The sequence below is a fragment of the Puma concolor genome, chromosome A3 (genome assembly GCF_028749965.1).
Source record: "Puma concolor isolate L17-30 chromosome A3, mPumCon1.1.hap2, whole genome shotgun sequence".
Classification (NCBI taxonomy): Eukaryota; Metazoa; Chordata; class Mammalia; order Carnivora; family Felidae; genus Puma; species Puma concolor.
The window spans coordinates 99,541,313-99,568,624 of record NC_141669.1 but is presented as its reverse complement, the minus strand read 5'-3'; the positions used below and the strand labels follow the sequence as shown (position 1 = coordinate 99,568,624).

General features: G+C 40.7%; 1 protein-coding gene across 4 annotated transcripts in view; it reads right to left on the bottom strand.

Moving 5' to 3' along the window:
- The window catches only part of KIF16B (kinesin family member 16B), a 289,482-nt gene that overhangs the window by 22,444 nt on the left and 239,726 nt on the right, over positions 1-27,312 (bottom strand). For 3 of the 4 annotated variants that reach the window (XM_086701642.1, XM_086701643.1, XM_086701644.1), the window contains one exon: positions 10,952-11,035. The exons of the other annotated variant lie outside the window; for it this stretch is intronic. In XM_086701642.1, the coding sequence (XP_086557768.1) occupies positions 10,952-11,035 (84 nt within the window). The remainder of the gene's footprint in view (positions 1-10,951; positions 11,036-27,312) is intronic. 4 annotated transcript variants of the gene reach the window in all.

Below are 27,312 nucleotides of genomic sequence, written 5' to 3'. Positions count from 1 at the left end.
TAAATAAACCTGCTATAAACATTCACATATAAGTGTATGTGAGGACATAGGTTTTCAGCTCACTGGAGTAAGCAGCAAGAAGTGCAACTGCTGAATTGAATATTAAGACTGTTTTTATAAGAAACGTTCAACTGTCTTCCAAAGTGGCCACACCATTTTGCATTCCCACCAGCAATGAATGAGAGTTCCTGTTGCTCCACAGCCTCATCAACATTTGATGTCCTTAGTGTTTTATTCTGGCCATTTTCATAGGTGTGGAGAGGTATAGCATTTTTTTTTTTTTTTAATTTTCAATTCCCTAATGACATGATGTTGATGAACATCCTTTTTATACGCTTACTTGCCAGCTGTATATCTTCTTTGGTGAGGTGTCTGTTCATGTCTTTGCCCATGTTTCAATTGAGTTTTTCATCATCTTATTGTTGACTTTTTAAAGCTCATTGTATTGTTTTGTGTAAGAGTCCTTTATCAGATATCTTTTGCAAATAGTTTTTCCCAGTCTGTGGCTTGTCTTCTCATTCTCTAGGTGTGGGCTTTTGTAGAACAAAATTTTTCAATTTTAATGACTTTGAGCTTATCGATTATATCTTTCATGGACTGTGCCTTTGATGTTGTATCTAAAAGTTTATCACCATACACCCAAGGTCATCTTGGTTTTCTCTTATGCTAGCTTCTAAGAGTTTTGTGTTTTACATTTAGATCTACTATCCATTTTGAGTTCCTTTCTGTGAAGGATGTAAGATCTAGGTCTAGATTCATTATTTTCCCCTTTGGGATGTGGATGTCCAGTTGTCCCAGCGCCATTTGTTGAAAAGACTATTTTGCTCCATTGTATTGCCTTTGTGCCTTTGTCAGATATCACTTGACTGTATTTACGTGGGTCTCGTTCTGGGCTCCACTGACTTATTTGTCTGTTCTTTTGCAAATAACGTACTGTCTTGATTTCTGTAGCTTCTAGTAAGTCTTGACGCTGGGTAGTGTCAGTTCTCCAACTCTGTTCTCCTTCAGTATGGTATTGGCTATTCCAGACTTTTGCCTCTCCATTTAAACTTCAGTTTGTCCATAGTCAAAAGATAACTTGCTGAGATTCTGATTGGGATTACAATGAATCTATAAATCAAGTTGGGAAGACCTGGCATCTTAACAACACTGAGTCTCCCTACTCATGACATGAAATACCTCATTCATTTGGTTCTTTGGTTTCTTTCATCAGAGTTTTAGTTTTCCTCATATAGACCTTACACATACTTTGTTAGATTTTTACCTAAGCATTTCCTTTTTGTGGGTGCTAATGTAAATGACACTGTGTTTTTTTTTTAAGTTTATTTATTTGGGGGGAGGGGGCGGCAAGGGGCAGAGAGACAGGGAGAGAGAGAGAATGCAAGCAGGCTTTCCACTGTCAGCACAGAGACCAGTGTGGAGCTCAAACTCACGAACTGTGAGATCACGACCTGAGCTGAAATCGATAGTCAGATGCTAAACCAACCAAGCCACCCAGGTGCCCCATTACACTGTGTTTTTAATTCCAAATTCCACTTGTTAATTATTGGTATAGGGGAATGCAATTAACTAATGTATCCTGCAATCTTGCCATAATGGCTTATCAATTCCAAAAGGTGTTTCAGTCAATTATTTTGAATTTTCTACATAGATAATGATGTCATTTGTGAATAAGACAGCTTTATTTCTTCCTTCTCAATAGGTAGACCTTTTATTTCCTTTTCTTTGTCCCATGACATTAATTAGGGACTTTAAATGTTTAATTATAAAAGTATACTTACTATATAAGTCACTATACGGCAACTACGAGGTAGCAACATTTTCAAAAACAATGATCATTTCTAGGGTTTGCTATGTACCTGGCACCCAAGTATTTTGTATTTTATATGAATCATCTCATTTAACCCTCACAATTATACAAAGTGGGTACAATTATTATCACCATTTTATAGATGAGGAGACAGCCTGACAGAGAGGTTACCTCGTCAGTAAGCAGCAGAGCAAGGATTCGCAAACAGCTTTACTGGACTGTATAGTGTACATTTTTAACCATTATCCTGTATCAATTAAGGACGTATTATGGGTTATGCCTTCTATTAGGTACTTTTTACATACTGTTCTCATTTGATCCTATTCTACACTGAGAATAATGAAACTCAGAGTGGGTAAGGAGTTTGCCCAGTGGCGTACTACAAAGTGGCAGAGCTGGCATTCAAACCCAAGTTCAAGCACATGCTCTCTTTTTGAGAAAAGAAAAAAAAAATTTTCAGAACAAATATGTGCATATACTGTTCAGCATGGCTTTAACTGCTCATTCAACAAACATTTGCTGAGAATCTATTAAGGGCCAGATACTGTTCTAGGCACTGAGGAAACAAATACACAAGGCAGCTAGAATCCTTGTCGTCACAGAACTTACCTTCTAGTAAAATATAAAGCATTTAAAAACCAAACCAACAGACAAAAGTTCCCTCCAACTGCTACTAAGTGTTGTGATCAAGACACTATAGGGGGATATGGTGGGGATTAATGGGTCAAGGCTGCTTCCACTTGGAGGCAGGTCTCTCTGAGGAGAAGACATCTGAACTGAAGGACATGCTCCAAGCTTGGAGATGTTTCAGCTGACTTAATCATAATCAACAAAGAAATGGAGATCCTGATTGCCAGCTTAGAGTTTTAGGTCACAAGCCCAACGATGGAGAGCAAGTTTTCCACTTTGTGTTTTGAGTTCCTGAGTTGCTAGCCATTGCCCCATACAGGATGCCTTGAGGGTGTGGGGGAGTAGGAAGAACAGGAGGAAGAGAGGGAGAAAAATGTCAAGAGAATAAAACTGTTTGAAGGCAGTATGGGGGTGCTTCCCTTCCCGCTCCAGGCCTCCATGTGGATTTGAAAGTCTTTACTCTCTTGGGTAACATTTAATCTTGGCTTCCTAAACCAACAACTAATCATGGAAACCAAAGTAGGATTTTCCTTCCAGTTGGAGACTCACGATCTTTGATGTGACCATGAAGCACCACTTAAATTGATAGGATAAGGGTTTTTGTCATATAAAATGACTTCTTGACTGGCAATTTACCTGTGGAGTTCATTCTTTCTCATAATTCTTCTCCCCACACGTTATGGCGTGGCTTACTCCCAGTATATATGATTTCTCATGTAATTCCAATAACCCTACAGAGTAGAGATATTAGTTCTGCCACTCAGTAAGTAAGAAACTGAAGTTCAGAGACAGAAGAAATTTGCCAAGTTCACACGGACACTGGGTTTCAAGCCCAGGTCTGACTCTAGAACCTTCTGCATGATTCCAATATCACATAGTTTTCTGTCTCCTTCCCTAACCTTAGCCCCAGTATCACAGCCTTTTCAGTTCTTCTGACTCCACGAAGCATCAAGATGAAACAGCTGTCAGACTGGCTCCATCCCCTCTAATGCACTTGACAGCCACTTAACCCCCTTCAAAAATGCTTTGCTACTGACGATGATGGTAATGGACTAATAACAGAAAACAGTTAATGTGAACAACCAGAAAACCAAAAGGAAAAAAAAACAAAAAACATTAGTGAGGAAGAAAATGGTCCTTTGTGTGAAATATTTCTTACATTTACGTTTAATAATGGTTCTACAATTATCCATTTTGCGAGATCAGCAGAACGTAGACGGAAGAGATGTTAAATTAAGCACAGAACTGCTGGATATCTTTAAGATAGTTAAATGAATGAGAAAACTTAAGGATTTTTACCTCCTGAAATTTACTTTGAAATTGACAGAGCTCAACCTATAAAACGTCTAAACAAATGATTCTGTTGTTAGAAATTTAAGGTTTGAAGCTAACATAAAACTAAAGTAGAACAGGCAGAGGAGAACCAGACTGTATGTGTGGCGGGCACCATAAGCCAGAAAAGTGACTCTTGGCAGTGGGGGGTAGTGGTGGCATCAGTACTGGCAATCACCACTAATACCTGTATTTGGTAGCTAAGGCAGTTGAACTATCAAGACTTTATTTTGGAAACAGCTCTTCATTTAGTGCACTGTTTCCATTTAGAAAGATTATACCTGTAACTCTGGGCATCCCTTTATTGTAAGAAAAAAAGAAAGCAAGAAAAACAGCTAGGGGTTGGCCTGGTACTCACAGCTAAGTTGTAGCATTCTCCTGTCAACCATAAACAACTTCAAAGAATACTAACACAGGACAATGCTACTCTGCTCATGAAGGCGCCTCCCCTTCCCCTCCCCGCCCCCACACAAAGACCGCTCCATTATCACGTCTAAACACAGACAAAAACATGAACACTGTACAAACCATGAATATGCCCAAATAGCTCCCTACTCTGGCTAACATGGCTGACTGCTTTTTTATCATAGTTTTTAAAAAACGTTTTATTTATTTATTTTGAGAGACAGAGAGAGAGAGAGAGAGAGAGAGAGAGAGAGAGAGAGCACGTGCGCAAGCAGGGAATGGGCAGAGAGAGATGGAAAGAAAATCCCATGGGGCTTGATCCCAAGGGGCTTGATCATGACTTAAGCCAAAATCAGAAGTCATCAAGAGTCAGACACTCAACCAACTGAGCCACCCACGTGCTGCATCAATCACAGTTTTAACAACACTCTCTTCTTCTTGCCCTCTAGATAAGAATTATTAAAACACTCACAGAATCACCCCAGAGACCAGTCCAGAGCAAAGCGCCACTTTCTTACACTCCCCAAAATCACCTAAAACAAGCTCAAATCCTACCTTAAGTTCTTTGTAACATGTTTTTGCTGGGATGCCCCCGTACTTCCCATTGTATATGTTCTCCCTTAGTGCCGTGAGCCACTAAACCTAACACTGTTGGAAAGGAGGTATATTTCTGGGCGTCTGTGCTGAAAGGCACTGACCTGTGTCTATTTGTTCAGGGGAAGAAGCTCAGGAGATGCATCAGGTGTGAGCTGGGGACTCCACAGTGGGCAGTCTTGCAGCCAATGACCCAGGAAACATGCAAAGAGAACTAACCAGCTGTGAATAAAAGCCAAGTAAATGTGGAGGAGGTGTGCTCATTTCATAATGATCCTATGCCTCTTATCTCTTTCACAATGAATAACAGCTTGACCACGATTAAATCATCAAAAACCAGTTCTAGTTTTCAGAGTATAATTTTACAGGCTGAAAGAAAGGCTGGTATTAAAGCAAGAGATTCCTGATATCCAGGTGTCACCATGAATAAGAATACTTACATAATGTTAGCGTCTTTGCCCTCAGACACTGATTTTCCAAGTAGATGTGACAAACTGAGATACTCATATTGTTACACGTTATGGCTGCTGAAGGGCGGTGCTCTCTTGTCCTTCTCTGGCTCTTCAAGCACATCTAAACATGCCTCAAAGGCTCCATCACTGTTGTCATTGTCATTACCACCACCACTACCCCCATCTTCACTGTCATCATTGGACTGCCCAGCAGTCTGGAATGTTCTTCTCTGTACTAGAGTCTGTGCCACATGCATGACCCCCTTTAACCCTAAGGTCAACTCTAGGAAGATGGTGGTGTTCTTTATCCTTATTTTGCAGAGAAGGAAACTGAAGCAGTGACATTAACTCCAAAGGGGAGGCACAGGGATTCGAGGCCAGGGTAATCTGCCCCAGGGCCCACATGCTTAGCAACTACACCACTTTTTACCCTTAACAGGGCCCTAGAATATGAGATGAAAATGGGGAAGAAAAAAAAGAAGTTGCCTTGGGCTTGCTGCATGCTCTTTAGTACTTTGAAGAAAACTTCCTAGAAATCTCTCAGGTTCTTACTTCCAAAGGTGGCTGTATTATTCTTGAAAGCTTTATGGTTTTAGAGGATTTCACGTACTTTCATTAATTACAGACTACTCCTTGAAATGATAGACTGTTAAGATGATTAGCAGAAATGTTTCCAAGTAAGATGATGATGTTGCCTGAAATTAGTAACCAAAAACGTACCTCTCACCAATCAACAAAAACAAAACACAAAACTCATTAATTTGGGGGTAATGGGGGCAGATTTTCTGATATTCATTGAATAATTCAATGGATTTGTGAAGCATGTGAAAAATATCACGGGAGGCTAAGAATCAAAGGAGATGGCAATTCTGCTGCCTCCAAGGAACTGAAAAGAGTACAACAGGGAAGGTCTGGGACATAAACCTGTCTCTTGGTACAAGCAAAACAGTGACAGGAGTCTTAACAGAAGTGGAGGGGAGGTTTCCTGGACATTACGGAATAGTGCTACTCAAAATGTGGTATGTGTTTTGGACGCCTGTATTGCAATTTAACAGTATTTTTATGTCTATTGAATCTATATATAGCAAGCTCAATAATTATGCTTGCATTTTATATGACCTTTTTATTTCATTTTTCATTTCATGTTTCTAGTAATTAATGCTCATTCATTTTGCGAAAGTACTAATAAATGACAGAGCATAAATAAGTGGTTCTTTACTACTGCAGCCTGAGAAGCAGTATATCCTAGAGCCGTGTTTAAGGCCAACCACATTTTTCTTACTAGAACTCAATTTGATAGCCATTTGGATATACATATAATAACGTACTACGTATTTTTTACATATAATATTTGCATAAAATATTTAAAGTCACAAAAATCTCTGAAGATATTCTAAGTTTATACTCTTTGGCAATTCATGTAGAAAATAAATCTGCATAGTAATGATTTGACAAAGCAGTAGACATATGCTTTAAAAATAAACAAAGCCATGGGGCGCCTGGGTGCTCGGTCGGTTAAGGGTCCAACTTTGGCTCAGGTCACGATCTTGTGGTTTGTGAGTTTGAGCCCCACACCGGGCTCTGTGCTGACAGCTCAGAGCCTAGAGCCTCCTTTGGATTCTGTGTCTCCCTCTCTCTTGGCCCCTCCCCAGCTTGCGTGCTCTCGCTCTCTCTCTCTCTCTCTCTCTCTCTCAAAAATAAACATAAAAAATGTTTTTTAATTTAAAAATAAAGCCATAACCAATTGAGATTCAGAACCTTTGATGAGCCATGAAGTGAATATTTAAAAATCAACAATTATGATAAGTATTTTTCCTTGCAAAAAAATATAATGAGAGGTCACTCCTATAGTCAGGGTCAATTAAGAGATGAGGAAAAAAGAGATGAGAAACAATGTGTTGCTCTAGAGTTTTGTAGAACACTGCTTGGCACAGAGTAGGTGCTCAATACTTGCTGAATGAAAAAAAAAAGGTATTTAAGAATAAATAATGAGGCAATGGATCTTAGTTAACATTGTGGTGTAATGCTGGAAGATGATGTTTCCTCAAAGGAAAAGACATTTCCTTTACAGGAAGACTCCATTCCATTCCAAACTTCGAGCATGCTGATTATTATGACAGGGGCTTGCTCTGAAAGACGCCGTAGTGTGAGCTGAGGCTTTGTCAGTGACTGGTGGTGGGACCTTCTTGGTCCTCCTCCTCCTCCTAGATCTCCTTGCCTACAACATGGAGATGATAACAGAGCTCACCTCACAAGCTAACTGGGGGAGAAGATGACATGTTATATGAGCATTTTGTTTATGCCTGGTACTTAGGGAATGCCCAGGTAAATGGAAGACAGCAGTAGTATTATGTGAAAGCAGAGGATTCTGCCAATATTTTGTCACTTTGACCTACAACAATGGCAGTTTCTTATGGTTCAGCCTAATATTAATGGTACCTGGTTTCAAATACAGTAAACAGAACCTTTCTGCTCAAAATAATTCATCAGGCGGAGACTGATGTATTCATTTCCTGTCACCTCCACTATCTTACCTGCCAGCATATGTCTCCTGGGCTGCTGTCCAAGTTACAAAAAGGGATGTATGAGCCTGGGAAGCATGTCACACATGGGGAGTGTTGCCATCATAATCCTCTGGCTGCCTGATGGCAGGGTCTGCCCAGGACACGTACACCTACACTGTGCTGGTTCCTCCAGGGCCTCAAGGGAAGCAATGTTACAAACCACATTACAAACCTTCAAAGATTCTATGGCTCTTTTTGAGCAAAAGTGCTGGGCAGCTTTCGAGCTTGAGATGCAAAGCAACAGCAGGCCAGATTCTGGAAAATGGGGCTCCAGGTATAAACTAGGGCTGGCCCAATAACTTTGTGTGGGTGGGCCACATACAAATTTATCAGTGAGAGCTAGCACTGGAAGCCATATTTATACCCCTCCATCGACCATCATCACCTTCTTACTCACTTCTACCTTTTATGGTGCAATATAACCAGGCTACAACCCTCAGGCTCCCACACTGCCATCATCACCACCACCACACACAGCTAGTATCATTCTTTCCAAAGTAAGAAACTCAACCTCCAAAACATCTCATGACGGTTAGAAATTCCTGTTCCTACCCATCATTTTTACAAATAAGTACTGTAACAGGTTACATAGCTTGGGAAGAACCAGCGTGGTGTCTATGTCTTTAATATGAAAATATTTTATATTTTCTGCCTATAAACTTAAACACAAGTTCTAAATCTTGGAACTATTTTAATAGAAAGGCAGATCAAAGCCCAATGAATGTCTGCTTAAAACACCGCTTTATACAGCCTACTTAGGGTGAGGAGGTTTATAAAGTTGCGTTTCTGGATTTTAAAAAATTGTCAGATAATTTCGTTTGAGCAAAACTACGTATATAGAGCGTATTAGCACAAGGGTAGTCTACTGAAATCCATTTTTCTGTACGTATTTATGTATTTAGTTTTATCTCTAGGTAAAGTTTCATATAGGAATTTAAATATATGCTCTTAGAGGGAAAGAAATTATTCTATATAATACCTAGCACTGTCTCCAGCATGTATTAGGAATTAAGTAAATGTATACTGAATTAAATCGAACAAAAACTCAGGGAAAGTAATTATGTTAATTTTCACATGAAAATACAGTAAATCAAATGGTGGCTTCTGATGTTAGATTAAAAAAAAAAAAAAAAGATACAATAGTCGTGGGAAATTAACTCAAGAATCTCAGATTAATTTTCCACTAAAGTGAAACTGAATTATCCTTGCTCCTTGAAAAGGACATAATACTCTAAGATTTAACCGTCAGCATGAGGAAAATGCATTTAATTTAAAATGTGCCTATTTCTACGAGGCATGGAATCCATTCTTTAAAGGCTAAAGCCACAGGTAAATAACAGTCACAGGCAATGGAATGGCTCCTTGTATAGGTAGAGACATCAATACAGAATTCTGTTCATTAACAATTGATGGCTTAGTAGGGCTAGGTGATTGGGTGGGAGGCACAGAAAGAACAAAGATGGGCCCACCTAAATACCTGGAATGAAAGAGGCCCCCGAGCTGTGCTCTGACCCTGAAACCTGGAATGGAAAGACAGGAGTCACCAAGGGCAGAGCTCACAAATACTCAACACACAAGATGCCCAATCTGTAGTGGCACAGCCGGGTGCCGTGTGAATTCAACAGGAGCCCCGAGAAGCTAGGAAAGATAATAGTCTATTTCCTGTTGGTTTATAAACTTGTTTTTATACACTATCATGCTCCACCTTTCCATTAAAAACAAGTCTAGATAACTGAAGGGGGTAAAGGTTAGGTAAAAAAATAAATAAACCATCACCAGTTCTATCATTATTTGTACATTTTTTTTGTATGATACAAAGCAAACCTTTAAGAGAACTTGATCAAGCAGGCTCACCACCATGACCTTTCCCTTGAAGGCAAGTCCTTCAGTTGGGTATCAGGGTGCCAACTCATAGATGATTTTTAGAAACCTACCATGATTCATTCAAAGCTCAGACTTCATAGACCCAGGACCTCTTCAAACGCATCATTCCTCCAGTATAACTCAAATGCCAGGAAGGATTGCTACACCCTGAAAATCCTTCTTTCCTCAGAGCGATTCTATATGAGGATCTCAAAACTCTAAGCTGCCCCTGATGGACCACAATCTCCTAATCTTTAATTTTAGTTTCCCATTTCTCCCCTTCTTTTGCTCTCACTGGACCCTCCAGCCTCTGGATGTTTCCCTAATCCTTGGTTCACTAGCATTAAGTGGATCCCATGGGCAGTCATTTCAAACTGGCTGTCACCAGGAATGAGAATAGAACCTAATTTTGATGTAGCACTTCATGATTCAGGAGGGGCTCTCTTGGGCCTTCTCTTACTTGATTTCATTTGCAACAGGTCTTATTATTATTCCTCTTAAATAAGTAGCACAGAGGAATTTGAGAGGCCCCATGAAAGCTTGCTGACATGAGACTGTAGTCAGCTATTTGTAATTTTATCCTGCCCGCCTCAGTGGCAAGGGACACGAGCCAGGCAAAACGGCACAACGGCAGGAGATACAACCCAGGATACCTATGACCGTGCCTTAGCACCTAGATTCAGCCTCAGCGTTAGATTCCAACCAAATAAGCAACTCTATCTTGAAAAGGAATACAAACTACATAAAGCAGTCAACAATGTGTATTGGCAGTGAGGCACTCAGAAAAACAAGCTGTGCTGAGCCAAAGTTCTATATGTAGCTGGCTCAGAAGAATAAATTAAAACAAGTCAAACAAAGCCTCACCATGACCAAAATAGGTATGTGTCTTTTTGCTTCCAACTCTCTCAAAAAAGTAACAATAATGCAATACTATCTATCTTCAGTTAATTAATTCAAGCTTCTTGCAGCAAGCTTTTGTACCTCAATCTGTATTACAGACCATCTGTCTCTGCAAATCGTTAGCTCTCACCCACAGCCTGCTTCCTAACCCTTAGAAGAAATGTGATCTCCTTCAAAGCCGGAAAAACGTTCTGTGACACCAGAGGGGGGTTAAGGACGGACATTTTAAGTAAACCGATGTCGTTACTTTACCATGCACCGCAGCCACCTCCGCTGTTAATGAAACAACACCTTCACATCCGTGAACAAGAGCCATAGTGTTTGTATAACAGGAACAATTCTCACTGGTCAATCAGATGGCAAATTTTCTATGCAGAGAAAGCAAAGCTTAATTCTGTTACCTCTAAGTGACTTCGCCTCTCAGCAATCACTCGTTCATCCTTGTTTCCAAATAGTTTCTTTGGAGGGAACTCAAGGGTAGCAAGCTGAAATACATATTTTATAAGAGATGCATTAATATCATACCTACGACCTTTGGCTTTTATTTATCTATTATCTGCAGTCTCTATCATGGGGTGAAAAGAGGAAGAGGTTGGAAATTTAAAGATGGTAGGTCCTCCCCTACTCTGTCACTAATCTACTGCGTGACCTTGAACGGACAGGGTAGGACTCCACAATGGTCAAATGAGGAGGAGAGATGATGGGAACTCAGAGAAAGGACAGGTGTTAGTCCCAATATTTTGTCTCAGATGGGTGTTTCCCAAGTTTTATTTGTTAAAACGCAAGTTTGTTCTTTTAGTCCCCTCCTCACGCTAGAATTCAATTATTTTTGCGCTAGGAATGAAAGCTTACCTTGCACAGTACTGGAACATTCTGTAAAACATTCTGAGACCATTGTTCAGGTTCCTTAAACATTCCATATTGCCTTTTTATAGCTATGGTTACAAATGAAGAATTCCCGTGTGAAGGGAGGACCTCTCTTTGAATCTTTTCCTTGTTCTTTAGAGAATAAAGGCTTAGGATTTGTTTTTAGCCAGGTGTCGGGATTTCATGGTTATTTTCTTTGTGCTTCTCTTCTTGGAGGTATTAAAATCGTAATAAAAAGATAAGTTTTATTATAGGCCGTGAGGCAAGAAAGGACTCCATAATCTGATGAGCACCTGACCAGCCAGTGCTGCTCTGGTCAAATGAATGCTAAGCGGAGCAATAATTGCTGGTGTTGGTGAAATTCACTATTTTCTGCCTTCCTCACCTTGTCAGGTTCAGACAAACTGAGAGGCTGATGAAGGACTATCAAGAAAAAAATTAACGTTTCTTCCAAAACACATGTCACAGTGTGTCACAAAATCCCTGTTTTATACACATGTAAATCTCTTAGTTGATTTAAATTTTTATTACCACAGTGGCAGTCAAAAATTAAGAACCGGCACCTATATGTTTAGTGCTTGAAAATCTCAGTATTAAAGTAGAAGAATATACGTAAAGTGCACATAAGTGAACTTGGTAAATTTTCAACATCTCAACACACTGAAGCCACTACCCAGATCAAGAAAGAGAACATGCTCAGCACCGTAGGCCCCGCCAAGCACCCCCTCGCAGCCCTGCTCTCCCGCCCTCTACAAAGACTGACGCTAGCCTGACTGACTTCCAATAGTGAGGCTCAGTGTTGCCTATTTTTGAGCTTTATGAACTCCTTGGTGTCTGCCTTCACCACCCTACCTCATGTTTGTGAGATCCATCCACCTTGCTGTGTGTAGCAATAGTTTGCTCATTCTTGTAGCTACACAGTATTCCATTATGCGAACATTCCACCATTTATTTGTTTAATAGTCTTGTGTTACTGGGCTACTGGTTAGTTTCTAGTTTGGGGCCATTAGGAATTGTGCTGCTATGAACATTTTCCCAAAGGCCTTCTGATGAACATATGCAGGGATTTCTGCTGGTCAGAGTCTTGGGAGTAAAAATGCTGGGTCACAGGGTATGAAAGTGTTCAGCTGTGTTGGAATTACCGAATGGTTTTCTGGAGTGGTTTAACCACCTGACACTCCCATGAGCAGGGACTGAGAGATCCAGTTGCTTCAGATCCTTGCCAATATCTGGTCCATCTCTGGTTTGTCTTTGCAATCCCATTGGGTGGGCAGTGATCTCTACTGTGGCTCAAGTTTACCTTTTCCTAATGACTAATGACGTTGAGTGTCACTTTCACATGCTCACTGATCATCTGGTTGGTCATTGTGGGGAAGTGTCTGCTCAACTCTTTTGTCATCTTTTATTAGGTATCTAAGGTATCTTCTGTTTTCTTATTAATAGCAATTCTCCTTGTTAACTCTCATCAAGGTATCTTTGATGACTTAATGTCCTTTTTTAAAGTTAACTGAGGTTGGGAAGATGTTTACTCCTTTCACACTCTAGCGTTGTACCAAAGCAGAGAAAACTTGGGGTGGGTGGCATGGAGCACCTCTTCTCCTCCTACTCTCACCACGTTCCAATTTTGGTGATGACACGGAGCTTTAAAATCAGTTCAAGGTAAAGTGAAAGACCTTGGGTACTGAGGTAAGGCACACCCAGTCTGAATCTTGGCTTGACCACTATCTAGCTGACTGGCTGTGTTTCTCTCTGCCTAAATATTCCCTGCGGAAAGGCGGCGGACAACGATCCTAAACTTCCCCAGGTTTCTGTGAAGATGTAGTGAAATAATGACAGATGGACCTTAGCTACTGTTACGATTTGCTAGAGATCTGCTTGTTACAAGAAAAGCAGCATGCCACATCCTCTTGGACCCTCTCTCCATCCCTGGACTGGTGATGTGGCCTCAGGGAGCAAAGGGTTTTCTGGAACCTTGGCCTCGCTGGCAAAAACACACTTCCCAGCTGTTGCAGTTTCGAGAAGACAGGTACACCAGAGCTTGTCTTTTGGGCTTTATCTAGCCCCGATTTTATCTTATACAAGCGTGTTTCCCCCCAGCACTGATGCTGAAACCTTGGCAGTCATGCTGTCACAGTTGGTTGTTTTGTCATTTTCTTATATGGCTGATGAGGCGATGTGGTTTCTGTCAGGGGAAATTTATAGTCACGTTTGTGTGCTCAATCAGAAATGGGGCACTAACAGGACTTGAGGCAGCTGAACCAGGTGGGGAGCAAGCATTTAGCTGTCCTCGTTGTCAACAGCAATACTCTATTCTGAGAGGGAGGATAAAATTTTGTGCTGTTAATAACCACCCTGTGAAACAGGCACGTATAAAGTATGTGTAATGCTGTCGTTCAGATTTTTAAGAAGAAAAGGACACCTGTTAACAACTTTCAGGCATATAATCAGAGGACTATAATATTCAACCACTTAACTTCAGAGACCAGGAAACACAGTTAGTTCTAGACTTAAACAGTCATGGTGTGGCTGAGTTGAGACAAGGAATCAGCGCTGACTCTGAGTGTTTCACAACAGTGCTGTAGAGGGTGCCTGCAATGTACAGAAAAACCCCTTTCAAGTCCTTGGGAATCTAGGATTCAGAAGAAAAAAAGTAACCCCTTCTTAAGAATATTAAACCAGAAGAGTGATGTATAGCTGCTAGGCAGTGGCCAACAGTTCCAAGAGCTGTGAACAGAACCCCATGAAGACTGGTACCCAACAAGGGAATGGGAACATGCGGGAGAGCAACAGCAGTGGGGGTAACAGGAAAGGGGCTGGGTTGGGAGGCAGGCTCCCAGAAGTCCATCCTGGGATTGGTCTTATGAGATTAGTCCGTTCCTGTCAGCTTACTCCTCTCACAATAAAAACTGGGAATAACGGTGGCTATCCTTATACACAGCTGAAGAGAGGAAGGAACGGACTGGGGCAGAAATTCCAGTATGAATCATGATAGAAATGCACACTAGTGGGTCCATGTGCTTTTGGTGGGGCTGGGGCACAGAGCAAATTAAAGTAGAAAGGCAAGGCTGTGAGACAAAGTATAAAAGAAAAATACTGCCTCCATTAAAATAATTATATTTACATCAGAAACAGCTCTCCAACTCTCTTCCTTCTGATAGAATGGAAATGACCTTCATTTCTCCTTTTTAGAGAATCTTAACACCGGTGTTTAAGCCTTGCTATCTATAAGCTCTTAGGCTAAATGAGATGAAATTGCCAATTTCGTAAGTTAAAAATGGTTGAATATCAGCAATTTCATCTGGTTAAACCCTGCATAAAACTTTGACATTTTTAAGCGACCACTAGGGCAAAGATACATTTCCATCTGCTTTACCTGCCAAGGGTAAGTATTCTCATTTGATGGACTGTCAGTGGGCTATATCACACCGATATTCTTGCAAAGGCTATTTCTCTTACTCAAAAATAATACTAAACTAGAAGTATCTAATATTAAAAAGTATACGACAGTGAAACAGCCGAGGAGTTGGGAATGGGGGCCAGGTGATGCAGGAAGCCATTTGGGAACCAACAGCTGTTGACCCAGAACATAGAGCCACACTCGGCCATCTGAATCAGCCCATCCTCCATAAGGAAAAGGGACCATCACAGTCTTTGCCTGCACTAGGGGAAGGAGACGGGAATTACTGCTTCGTTCTTAAAACAGTAATATTATGCATGGAGGAGGGCACTTGGGACGAGCACTGGGTGTTGTATGGAAACCAATTTGACGATAAATTATATTAAAAAAAAAAAACAGCAACATTATAAAAATCCTTAGAAGAGTTTAGAGCTCTAGAACAGAGAAGAAACCTGAACTTTTTCTCTCTTCAAGAACAAAGTGACTGCCTCGTTTCTGTTAAAACAGACAGCAGAAGCAATCCTCCGTAGGTTTCATGGCTGGATTGTGAATTACTTAAATTTTTTAAAAAGGATAATTTACCAAGATCAACAAAGCCACTGGTCAGTTTAAATAAAGTGCCTGGAGAGCCAAAACAGACAAACAAATGGGCAAAACAAACAAACAAAAAACAAACACACATAAACACGCCAAACAAAAAAGAAAAACTCTTCCATTTTCCCGAAAGTGTTGCTGTCTGAAAAGTAACATTTCCAACAAGAGCACAAGAAAGGGTTAGAAAGGGGGCGGTTCCAAACTGTCCCTGATTTCTCTACTCATGTCTGACGTACATCAACATCTTCTGTTTGCTTGCTTGGTTTCCATGTTAAACAGAAATTTGTAAATAAGATAAATTATATTCGCTGGACGTTTTTATTTCTTTTCAAGTTCTTTGTATTCACAAACTTTCATTTTTATCGACTTATTTTTTAATCTAGCAGATGGTCTAGATTTGATTTCCATGAGAGACACTGTCAGGAACAGTGAATGGCAATCTGTAGGCGGGGGAAAATGTCCTCTTTGATTGCCTTTGTAACCTGTGATAAAGGAAATACAGTGTCCTACATTTCTAAAAATCATAGTTCCTTAAGTTCTATATTCCTTACAGTAACTAAATTCGAGAGTGACTCAGATAAATGCGATTCATATACAAATTATCAACATACTGAGATTCAGTAATGAGGGAAAAATGACTTTCCTTACACTTTCATTTCATTTTCATAAAGAACAAGGGCCATGATTTCCCCCTTATAACTCTCATGGAGAGGGTGTCTCATGTTGGAAAGTATGATTCTACCAGAAAATAACCTTTCTACAAACGATAAGATGTGAGGAAACAGTTCTGGTTGAGGGTAAAAAAAAAAAAAAAAAAAAAAAAAAAAAAAAAATACTGCCTCCATTAAAATAATTATATTTATTTTGGCGGAGCCTTATTTGTTCCCCTTCAAAAGCACGAAAAACAAGAGAAGAGATGAAAAGGAAACACTGTGTCTCCAAACTAGGAAAGTGGCAGGGCTCTGCCCTGCAGCCTGGGCAGCACCCAGGGAAAGCTTGTGGGGAGTGGGGAGACGGGGAGCTGCCGGGGCCACCCTCACCTCGCCCCCAGACCGCTGGCATCATGAGCTGCCCACCAAGGCAGGCATGCAAACTCTCGGGCAGCCCACTACACTGCGATTAAAGGGCTAAATCTGGGGACAAGGAAAAGGCAGGGGACAGCCGCAGCGAGAGGAAGGTGGGTAAGGGCTGTGGGGGTGGGGAAGGACCTGGGGAAGCTCACACTACTAAGGAGAGGAAAGGTCTGAGGCCAAGTGTGTACCCCACAGCGATCCCACAGCCCTCACGAACACCAGAAAGGAAGAGAGTATGTGTCACAAAGACAAAACCGGTGGAAAGAGATTGAGAAAAATCCCAGGCAGAAGGTCAGGCACGTAGTAGGTTGCTGCCTTCATCATCGCCAGTATCTGTCCTCCCCTCTCCCCGGGATATGCTGCTGTTCCCCCAGCCATTAGTCTGCTGCACTGACAGATGAGATGCCATTAGGAGGAACCCAGATGGGTACGATGACTAAATGAGTAGGGGTGAGAAGGAGGATGAGGGACATGTAAGCAAAGGCAGATAAAGAACCACCACCACATGAAGAACGGGCCAGAGACAGCCAGAGGGGTTCGGACACAGAGTCACTCACGGGCCACCTGGGGGGCTCAGTCAGCTGGGCGCCCATCTGACTCTTGACTTTGGCTCAGTACATGACCGCACGGTTGTGAGATCGAGCCCCATGTCGGGCTCCATGCTGACAGTGCGGAGCCTCCTTGGGATTCTCTCTCTCCCTCTCTCTTTGCCCTTCCCCCTACCCCACTTGCAAATGCTGTCTTTCTCTATCTTAAAAGAAATAAATTAAAAAAAAAAAAAAAACAAGGAAAGAAGTTACTCATGGTCTTGCAGAAACCACAAAAATCATCTCAAAAGAAGAGCTGAAGAAGTACACAGGTTGAAGGAAGAGACCGTGAGGGGAGAGGGGTGGAAAAGCGAGCCAGCTCTGAGAGAAATGGCTGACTCAAGGACTGGGACAGGGAAGATGTAAGCTAAGCCTGAAGCATCTCATAGTGCCCGAAAGGAAGTGCCCAGAAACTTCAAAGCACAAAGATGGAGTGTTACAAAGGAGCACAAGCATTAACTGAAAGAGCTCCTAAAGGCCAAAGATGAAATAATCTGAAAACAAAATTTAAAAAAACAAAACAAAAAAACTAGTATTGGCTTATAGCCAAAATATGACCGGACAAGCAAACAACTGAATAAAGACAGACACGGGAAAGGAAAGACAAGCCCTCCACGCACAAGATTTCCAAATAACTTGTGGCTATCTCACCCTGAAGGACGTGGAACATACCTCTCCATGACTAAAATGTGTGCTATGCACAGGGACTTCCTTCCAAAGAGTAAGTGTAGAAAAGGGGGAAGCCATGTAACATTCCGGGGGAGAAACTGGGAGAAACCTCAGCCAGGTGATCGAGATCAGTATCAACAGTGATAAGCCCCACAGACAGTGTTTGTCCCTTTCATCTGACATGATCATAATGGCACTTTTACCTCTGTAGTTCTCTCCTCCCCAAACCCACAGCTCTAATCACAAGAAAAGCATCACACAAATCCCAACAGGGAACATTCTGTAAAATACCTGACCAGCATTCCTCAATAAAGTCAAGGTCATCAAAATTAGGTAAGTATAAAAAAGTGTCACAATAAAATGTAAGACAGATTCCTGGATGGGATCCTGGAACAGAAATGGGATGTTAAGTAAAAACTAAGAAAATCTCAAAAATGTAAACAATAACAATGGATCAATATTAGTTCACTAGTTGTGGCACATGTACTATAGTAGTGTAAGTTGTTAATAACAGGGGAGGCTATAAATCTAAAACTATTCAAATAGGACTTCTGGCTTGTGATCTGACACGTTGAGAAGCTTGGAAGCCATCACCCTTGCCCTCACAACAAGAAAAAAGCTGAAAAGACTAAAAATCAACAGCTCTTCGTAGATCCATCAGAGAGCTGAGGTCATGGGGCAAACTAATGTCCCCAAACTAGAGAGACAAGCAGGAAGAGACTGAGAACCATATCCTATTGGGTGCAGAAGCCTGTAGCTGGATCCAGGAGAGGCAGCAACAATTTAAACTGTAACTGGTGAGGGGCACTGGCTGTCTCAGTGGGTTAAGCCTCCAACTCTCGATTTGGGCTCTGGTCATGATCTCACGGTTCGTGAGATCAAGCCCCACACAGGCCTCTGAGCTGATAGTGCAGAGCCTGCTTGAGATTCTCTCTCTCCCTCTCTCTCTGCCCTCCCCCGTTTGTTCATTCTCTCTCTCTCTCTCTCAATAAATAAACTTTAAAAAATAAATAAACTGTAACTGGTGAATTACTGGAGGCTCAGTACAGACTAGTATTTGAGTTAAAAACTCTGGGTACGTGTGGGGTCTGCACACTTCTGTTAGTTTTACCCCCAGGAGTCCAGCCAGGTTCTCATCCTGAGATGGGAGAAAAATCTGCTACTTTCCAGCAGGAGAGAAAAAGTAATCATCCTGAAATACACCCAAAGTTCTCTGTTGTCCTTAACATGGCCTGCCCTCAAGGGAAACTTGTACCAGAATCTAAGCGCTTTGGGATAACCAAACCTGGGGAAAGTAAAATGCCCCACAGCAGGCTCACTAAAAGAGGACACCTGATTAAAGGCCAATGCAGGCTTTTCCCTTTCCCTCTGGCCACACCTCACTACCACATCAAGAGGCCTCCTGATTACAGCGGAAAGAGCTACAAGCCCCAGGCTCTACTGAAGAAGTCTTTAGCCAAACCCCAAGACTAGGAAGACCAAAACAAGGCCACCTGGGAAAACAGTAGCCTCTGATACCACAGCTACAGCAAACAGCAAGCACAGCCTGGATTCTAGCCAATGAACATAAAACCTCACACCGAAGGCCTATCTACCTCAATTCCTTTCATCCAATACACCATGTCCAGCTTTCAGCAAAAACTGACAAGCCAAAAAAAAAGAAAAAAAAGTTGATTGAAAAATCAGTACCACCACACCCTCACTATCTACCTCTCCCTACCCACAACCTACTAAAAAAAAGAGAAAAAGAAAAAAAAAAAGTGGGCCAGAAGCACTCCACAAAGAATGGGGAAAAAGCAAAAAACACTTATTAGAATGAAAGCCCCAGTAGAAGAAACAAACCTAGAATGAACACAATGAAAACACAGATTAGCATGTAGTATAGAGAGTAAGGGACAATGCAAAATGAAATGTGCTAAGGGAAAAGTCAACATGACCCGAAGAGTTTATGCCTAACCAAAGTGTCTTTCAAGTGCACAGGCCACAGAGAGACATTCTCAAGCACACAAGAACTCTGGTAAAACACATCAAGCTGCATCTTTTCAAAAATGTACTGGATGATCAAAAAATAACCAAGAGATAGCACAGGAATCTCAGGAATGAAGAAATTATGGTAAAGGAAATGTCCCCTCTATTTAAAATCACAATATTTAGGGGCGCCTGGGTGGCTCAGTCAGTTGGGCATCCAACTTCAGCTCAGGTCATGATCTCACGGTTTGTGAGTTCAAGCCCTGTGTCGGGCTCTGTGCTGACAGCTTCAGATTCTGTGTCTCCGTCTTTCTCTGCCCCCACCCCACTCACTCATGCTCTGTCTGTCGCTCAAAAGTGAATAAATGTTAAAAATTTTTTAAAATCACATTTAATAATATATAATTATATAAGTCTATGTACAATGTTTAATAATATATAATTATATGAATTTAGGTATAAAAGAATGTGAATGCTATGTATCTTGACAGTGTAAAAAGATAATACAAAATGACTTAAAATTTGGGAGATGGGAGTAAACATAAGTGTACTGATCTTAACTTTGTTAGAAGAGTCAGTTGATCATTCATAAAAGGGAAACACAACTGGTCATTTGTAAACTAGAAACACATTTGAAAACTAGCAACTAAATTCTAATGTTTGTTTATAATCTGTTTTCTTAAAGTCCTATATATTTTAGAGAACTTAAAACTTCTTGTGGAGCAACATTTAATTTGAAGTTCAGTAATTTCTTCAATTTCATTTTCTTTCACTTCTGACAAATTCAAGTAAAATTAAACTTACTGTTTGCAATTAAAGATACGACATTTAGAATGACCCTAATGTTATAAAATTATTTCATTCTTTTTCTCATTTTAGTTTTTTATCAATCTATATATCCATCCTTTTATCTGTGCCTATTCATTTAAGTATGTAAGATAATGTTCATTAAATAGTAACATTAATTATATTTAGAGAATGATTTGGGGCAATCTGTTGTTTTCTCTCTGTATTACGTGAAATTTTTATAAATGAGCATGCATCATCTTTATAGAAACAATAAAAAGTGATTATTCTCTTTACAGATTTAATGGAACAGTTAAATTAGCGCCATATGTCTTTTTCTTTTAATAACCTGGGATTTGGGGCAATCAGATTTTGAAGTCTCAGTTCAGCACGGAGCTGCTGGCATATTCTCGAGCGATGTAAAAAAACCTAGTTTTATCACCTATTAAAATGAAGGAGTTGACCTAAGATGTTTTAAGTTTCTGTTCAGCTCTGAAATTCTGTAACTCAAGTACTGATGATGAAAATCTCTGTATGCTGAGTAAGAAGTAGCATTTGGATACCACGGAGATACTTGGCTACATTGCCTCTGAGGAATGTCCTGACTTCCTGCAAAATCCTCACAGCATTCTTATTTGAAGAAAGGCAAAGGTATGTAGAAGGGAAATAGGGCCGGATTTACAATCATGAAGCACGGTACTTTTCAAGAGGTTGTAGAATAGAAAAAGGACAGATACAAACGGGAATGCAGTATTCATGAGAAATTCCTTAAAATGGTATCTTTTCCTGCTACAACCATTATCTTTGCAGCAGGAGTGGGAAATGATGCAAAGATATTTGAGCTCTTATGGGAAAATTGTACGTTTAAGTTAAAAATGGTGACGGAGATCAAATAAATTGGATATTTGTGGAAGACATGGTAGGCCTGGAGAACACTGGAAGAAAACTTAACAGCCCTTATGGCCTACTTTGTATAATTATGAAATGTGATTATGCAGACTAAAACACAGGAAACAAACAAATGAGGCTAAAACAGCACATTTCTTTGGCCTGAGAGAAACATAATGACAAGCTTGTTCTGCAATTCAGTAAATAAAACATATTCTAAAGACAAAAAGATTGAAATAAAAGCCATTAGAAAAATGAAATCAGTAATTTTGAGGCCTACTGACTTCCAATGAAATTTGTCTTTCCCTTCTTCAGTGACTGTAGAGTCTAAAACCCCGAGTTGTTAATTTCATTTTGAATGTTTGAACCCACAAGCCTCTAATTTGCAGGCTGAACAACAGATCTGTATGAAGAACTATCAACAGCATCAGATAAGACAATTAATAATTGCTTATAACCAGCAGCCATTTTATGGAATTGCCTGTGAATTTCAGTTTTGGGAAAATGAAAGCATGGAGAATCCATTCATCCATGAAGTTGGTGAGCTATGTATGTATGTGCATATGTATCAGCGATAGTGTCCGCATTCTCTGTTGCTTTGTAATATTTCTTAATGATCTTAATGATCTCAGAGTTGGTTTTTCCCTTTCTGACTCCCAGTGAACTCACACAGCTCAATTATCTTCAAAGAGCCATCATGCCCAAATGCTGACTCCAATGTTTATTAGATTATAATAAGATAGGTCGGCCAGTCTGCTGCCATCACGAAGATAAATTAAATGCAATGGAAACGTTTGATTTTATTATAAGCCTTTCTCTCTTGGCCAAGTTCACTTTTCGGGTGAGCCAGACCCTATATTAAGCCCAGGTGGTCTTGGAGGCAACAGCATAGATTTTGATAAATGGGATCATTATTTCTTTGAATATAAATAATGGCAGCCCTTATACAGAAATTTAAATGAGTGATAAAAAGCCTTGTTTATCTTTTATGATTTCATAACAATTAAGCTGCTAAAACTGGATTATAAATCACTGAAAGAAAACCGAAAACAACTAATAAAGTGTGGAATCTTTACTGATGAAAGAAAAACATTTGACTTCTGTTACCACCTAATAAAAGTGTACTTTATTTTCATTCCTCATTTACAAAGCTCTTTCTTTCTTTTTTTTTTTTTCCCTTACTCCCATAACACTTGGCTACCTAACTAGTACCTGATTTTTAAAGATTAAGGGGGGAAATTCTACCTGGCACTCTAATTGGTCAAATCAGCTATAACCTGACTTTTGTAAGTAGACATACCTACATGATGACTGACAGCATTTGAAACATCCACACCCTGCAGGTTTGTGGCTGTGAATTTTAGCCACTCCAGCTTTTGAGAAATGCAAATAATGAAAACTCATCAAAGGGCTGCTATAATTCTCACAGCTGACTAAGTGGGAGCATTTCTGGCTACTCAAAATTAATAGCAATTTCCAAGGTCTTATAAGAACAGCTGTCACTGAGAAATATACTCACAGACAAAAAAGGAACTCTCCTCCAAGTTTCACTAGAGGCATGAAAGAGCAACTCTTCAGAACAATCTGGGTGGATTATTAAAGGAGCAATGACAACAGACCTCTCATAATAAGCACACCACACAATATTGATGAATACCTGCTATCTTGCCCACAGCCAGGCACATACTAGACTCTCCTCAAATATCTGCTGAATGAATGCACAAGGCAGGACTCTTTGCTGGTGGTCCACATGGTATAGCCAGCAATTACAATGAGGACATATCAGACAGAGCTGCTGTCTTGTTGTCACTGAAGTGCTAAAACTTGGAGTCATACTATGTACAAAACCATCGCTGGGAACATAGTTAAGACTGCACGGACTTGGTCATATTCTGTATAAAGATGATAACTTTTTAAAATGCAATCACACAAAGCCTCCCAAAGCCAGTATCAATCTTATTCAGGCAGGGGCCAGTAAAGATAGATTTGAGGACATTCATATATGCTGCAACAATTTTGAAAGTGAGAAATGTTTCAGATATGTGAGAGTTTAATGTTGCATATTTAAGAATAATTATACAGTTGGACTAACTCAGATGCTTGCATTTTCTATCTCTTATTATGATGTTACTTGTCTCTTTCAGGGACTGAGACATGGCAAGAACCTGTCTTTGTCACAATATTCAACTAACAGATTTTTGCAGAGAAGAGATGTTCTTCTCTTTGGTCTCATCTGGGGCACTCTGAAAATTCCCCTTTCATGAATGACCAAGGTCATGGAGAGGAAGATTTAAAACACAGAAAGAGGACTAGGAATGAAGAGACATGAACTTTGCCTATACCCCAAGTCTTGATGTGACTTTCAACAAAACTGAGCATTTAAGTGTCCTTCCTTCCTTCCTTCCTTCCTTCCTTCCTTCCTTCCTTCCTTCCTTCCAAGAGACAGACAGCATGAGCGGCAAAGGGGCCAAGTGGGAGGGGAGACAGAGAGAGAGAGAGAGAGAGAGAGAGGGAGAGAGAGAGAGAGAGAGAGAGAGAGACCTAAGCAGGCTCCATGCTCAGCACAGAGCCCCCAAAGCAGGGCTTGATCGCATAACCCTGGGGTCATGACCTGAGCAGAAATCAAGAGTCTGATGCTCAACTGACTGAGCCACCCAGGCACCCCATGAGTCCTCATGAGTCCCCATGAGGTTTGGGAGTGCCCAAACCTTTAAGACTCCTTGGTGTACTTATATTTCATAATGTGCAAATGGGTCCAACCCGTTGCTATAAAAGTCTCCTTGCCGGTTGCAGAGGAAAGCCTGATACTCTATGCTCCACAGTCTTTGGTGGTCAAAGAAACAATCAACATGCCCCCACTGCCTAGGCTTAACATAGCCTATCCTTAATTTTGACAAGATGATTGGTCCCTGGAAATTACCTTTTAGAACTGGTGACCTATAATAATGAAAAATCAACCAATGCTCCCAAGGTGGCTGTGAAAGAGATGACAGGCAGCATACTAACCAGTGGTCCAGAGAGCACTATTTGGGGAACTGGGGCCCCAACTACCCACTCTCAGGCCCCACATCAGATTTACTGAATCATAATTTCCTAGTTTGGCGAAAAGCTTCCCAGAAAATTCTGAAGTCTTTTGCCCCCAGCTCCCCATACACTTGAAAGAAGTAATTAAAATACTGTTTTATGTCTTGGGTGGAGGGAACCGTGTGTTGCAAACCATACAGTGAGGTACCTTGGTCTCTCATAACATACTAGGTCAGGAAGCTGGCAGGAAGCGTTCTATTTTTGCCTACATAGCTGTTTGCTATTTAAAAATCCAAGGGGGCTGAGCTCTTGGTACAGGTGAATTTATCTAAGGCTTACTGAATGCTCCCTATGGCTATGGTTGGTAGCATTATAATTTGGGTGGTGAGTAGATTTGCAATTTTTATATTAAATTTGGAAAGCTGGTTATAAAACTGTTGAGAATGCATTTCAGTGATGGATGGCAAAAAGCTGTCCAAATCAAATCCAAGGCCAAGAGCCAGTTTCTTTTCTTCCCTGTCCACCCCCACCCCCTTTTATTTTTGGTACTGCTTTGGGGAAATTACTTGGAAAATACAGAAGGTGAGAAATGGTTCTACCAGCACAAACTGAAAGTCCATATATGAATTAAACACCTCCTTTTTTCCCCTCCCACTGTTATTTACTGGGCACCCAGAGACCGTTAGACTTGAGACAGAAGAGTTGCTCCATACAGCAATCTTTCATGTTCTATTCAAAAGCTCTGAAAACATTTCCCCCCGCCGCCCCAGCTCTGTAGGGAGAAGGGAGCCCCCTTGGGGATGTGGTTGATGGAGGCTGAGGTCCTGTTTGACACTTGGGGACTCGAATGACTCACTGTGATAACTCAGTTATGATGTAGACATTCACACATCATGTTCCATGCCACGTATGCTGTCACCACACACGGGCATTAAAAGTTCCCGTAGCATTTATTTTGATGGTACCTTTCAATACAGAACATAGCCCATTTTCATGGTTCATCCTTTTGCCTCCAGGAAGACCAACACAAACCTGCTTCCGAATGACTCTTGGCCCAGATTATAAAAGGACCCTTGATGATGGATTCCAATGCCTAACTTCTCTCACTGTGCGATGGCTCTCCTGAGAAGTATGGTGCCCACTAGGTTCTAGCACTTGTTAAATGTATTAAAATTAAAGACCTCTAAAATCAGAGTGTGGCATCTCCGAACCTCCTAGAATGAGCAGCTCTCACTGACCCTCTCATCTTCCAGCCCCATGTCCTCCTACTTTATAAAATACATTCAGAGCCCCCTAGACCACTCATCCAGAATGTAGGGGGCACAGGCACCATGTTGTCACTCTTCATTCTGATGGTTGAGAGGGAACATGGTCTTAAAATAGTCTCTCTTCCCAGCTTCATGATAAACTGTGCTTTGATCAGATCATTGTCCACTCTCAATGACGTGGATCCATAGGTAAACTTCATGGACACGAGATCTTAACGGTAACTCTACCTCCTCCGTGGCAAAAAGAGAACATTTGTGTTTGAGCATATAACTTGACTGATGCTTAAAGGGATTATACTACTGACTTTAATGGAGTACAAAATTTTTCATACAGATAAAGAGCACTGCAGAAATGATTTGCATGATAAAATTTCAAAGACATGCTCTCTAGCAGATGCTGCATATTACTTCATAGTCGCTTTCAATAAAATATTTTATCTGAGGCTTTCACAGTCTTTTACAAACTAGCTGTGGCATTATCATTTTACAGATGTGGAATCTGAAAACACAAGGTTTAATTTGATTAAGATTCCATACAAGGTCAATGAAGGGGAGCAGAGAAAGAAAGCTAGAAGGAGCTATTATCCTGCACAATACATGTCAGTATATCAAGAGGACAATTAATTCAAGACAAAAGGGAAACCTGTTTAGAATCCAGAAGAAACTAAGATGAAGGGAAATGAATAAACAAAAATAAAACAACAATTTTAAAAACCTTGAACAATGCAGCACCTCGAGTGAGGGCTCAGTCCCTCACACAGTGAATCTGAAAATGGAAGGAACGTAATGTTCACATATGATCCCACACCACCTGCAGCCAATCCGTTCTTCTTTAGTGTTCCACAGAACAAAGAACTTTGTTTTCTTTTTCTGAAATTTGTCACGATACAAAAACAATGGACTCAATTTTTCTTTGGTGTCTACTTTGTCCCTGCCCTCAGTCCCCATGCCTGAGTTTCATGGGACCCAGTGGCTTTGTCCTTTCAATTCACAGGTTTGTTTTGCTTGTAATCCCCCTAAAGTCCTTCTATTTTTTTCACAGACACACATTATAGCTAATAATCAATGACCTCTTCCTGTTTTAATTGGGTCACCACCCAAGTGTATATAAAGTATCCCTGAGGGGTCTCCAGTTGACATCCCTCTGCTTATGGAGACATTATAGTACACAGTAAATAATTAGGCAAATACATGGGAGTAAACAGGGAAATTAGAAGACGTAGCTGAATGACGGTTAAGGAATTCTTAAAACCTTGCCACTACTTGGGGGTAAGGCTCGGGGCTCTCAGTCAACCCAAGTTTTGTGTGTTCTTTTCCTAATCTTGGTTCTTCATAAATTAAGTCTTTAAAAACAGTTGAGCAATTACCCAATTTCTTCACAAGGGAAGTATGCATGTGTGAATTGGAAGTCATGCAGCTACCTTTAAGAATGTCCACAAAGAAGCGGTCACAGCAGCAAAAATCTGGAAACTACCCCTATGTCCATGAAGAGGAATCTGCGAATCTGATAAGGTGGTACGCCAACTTTGTTAGTAGACACCACTGCTCCTGGCAAAATGATCAATCACTTGATAAGCTGATAAACTGTTTGTATAGACTAGGGAAGTGATAGCTATCTGGTGTGAAGTTGTAGATTCAGGC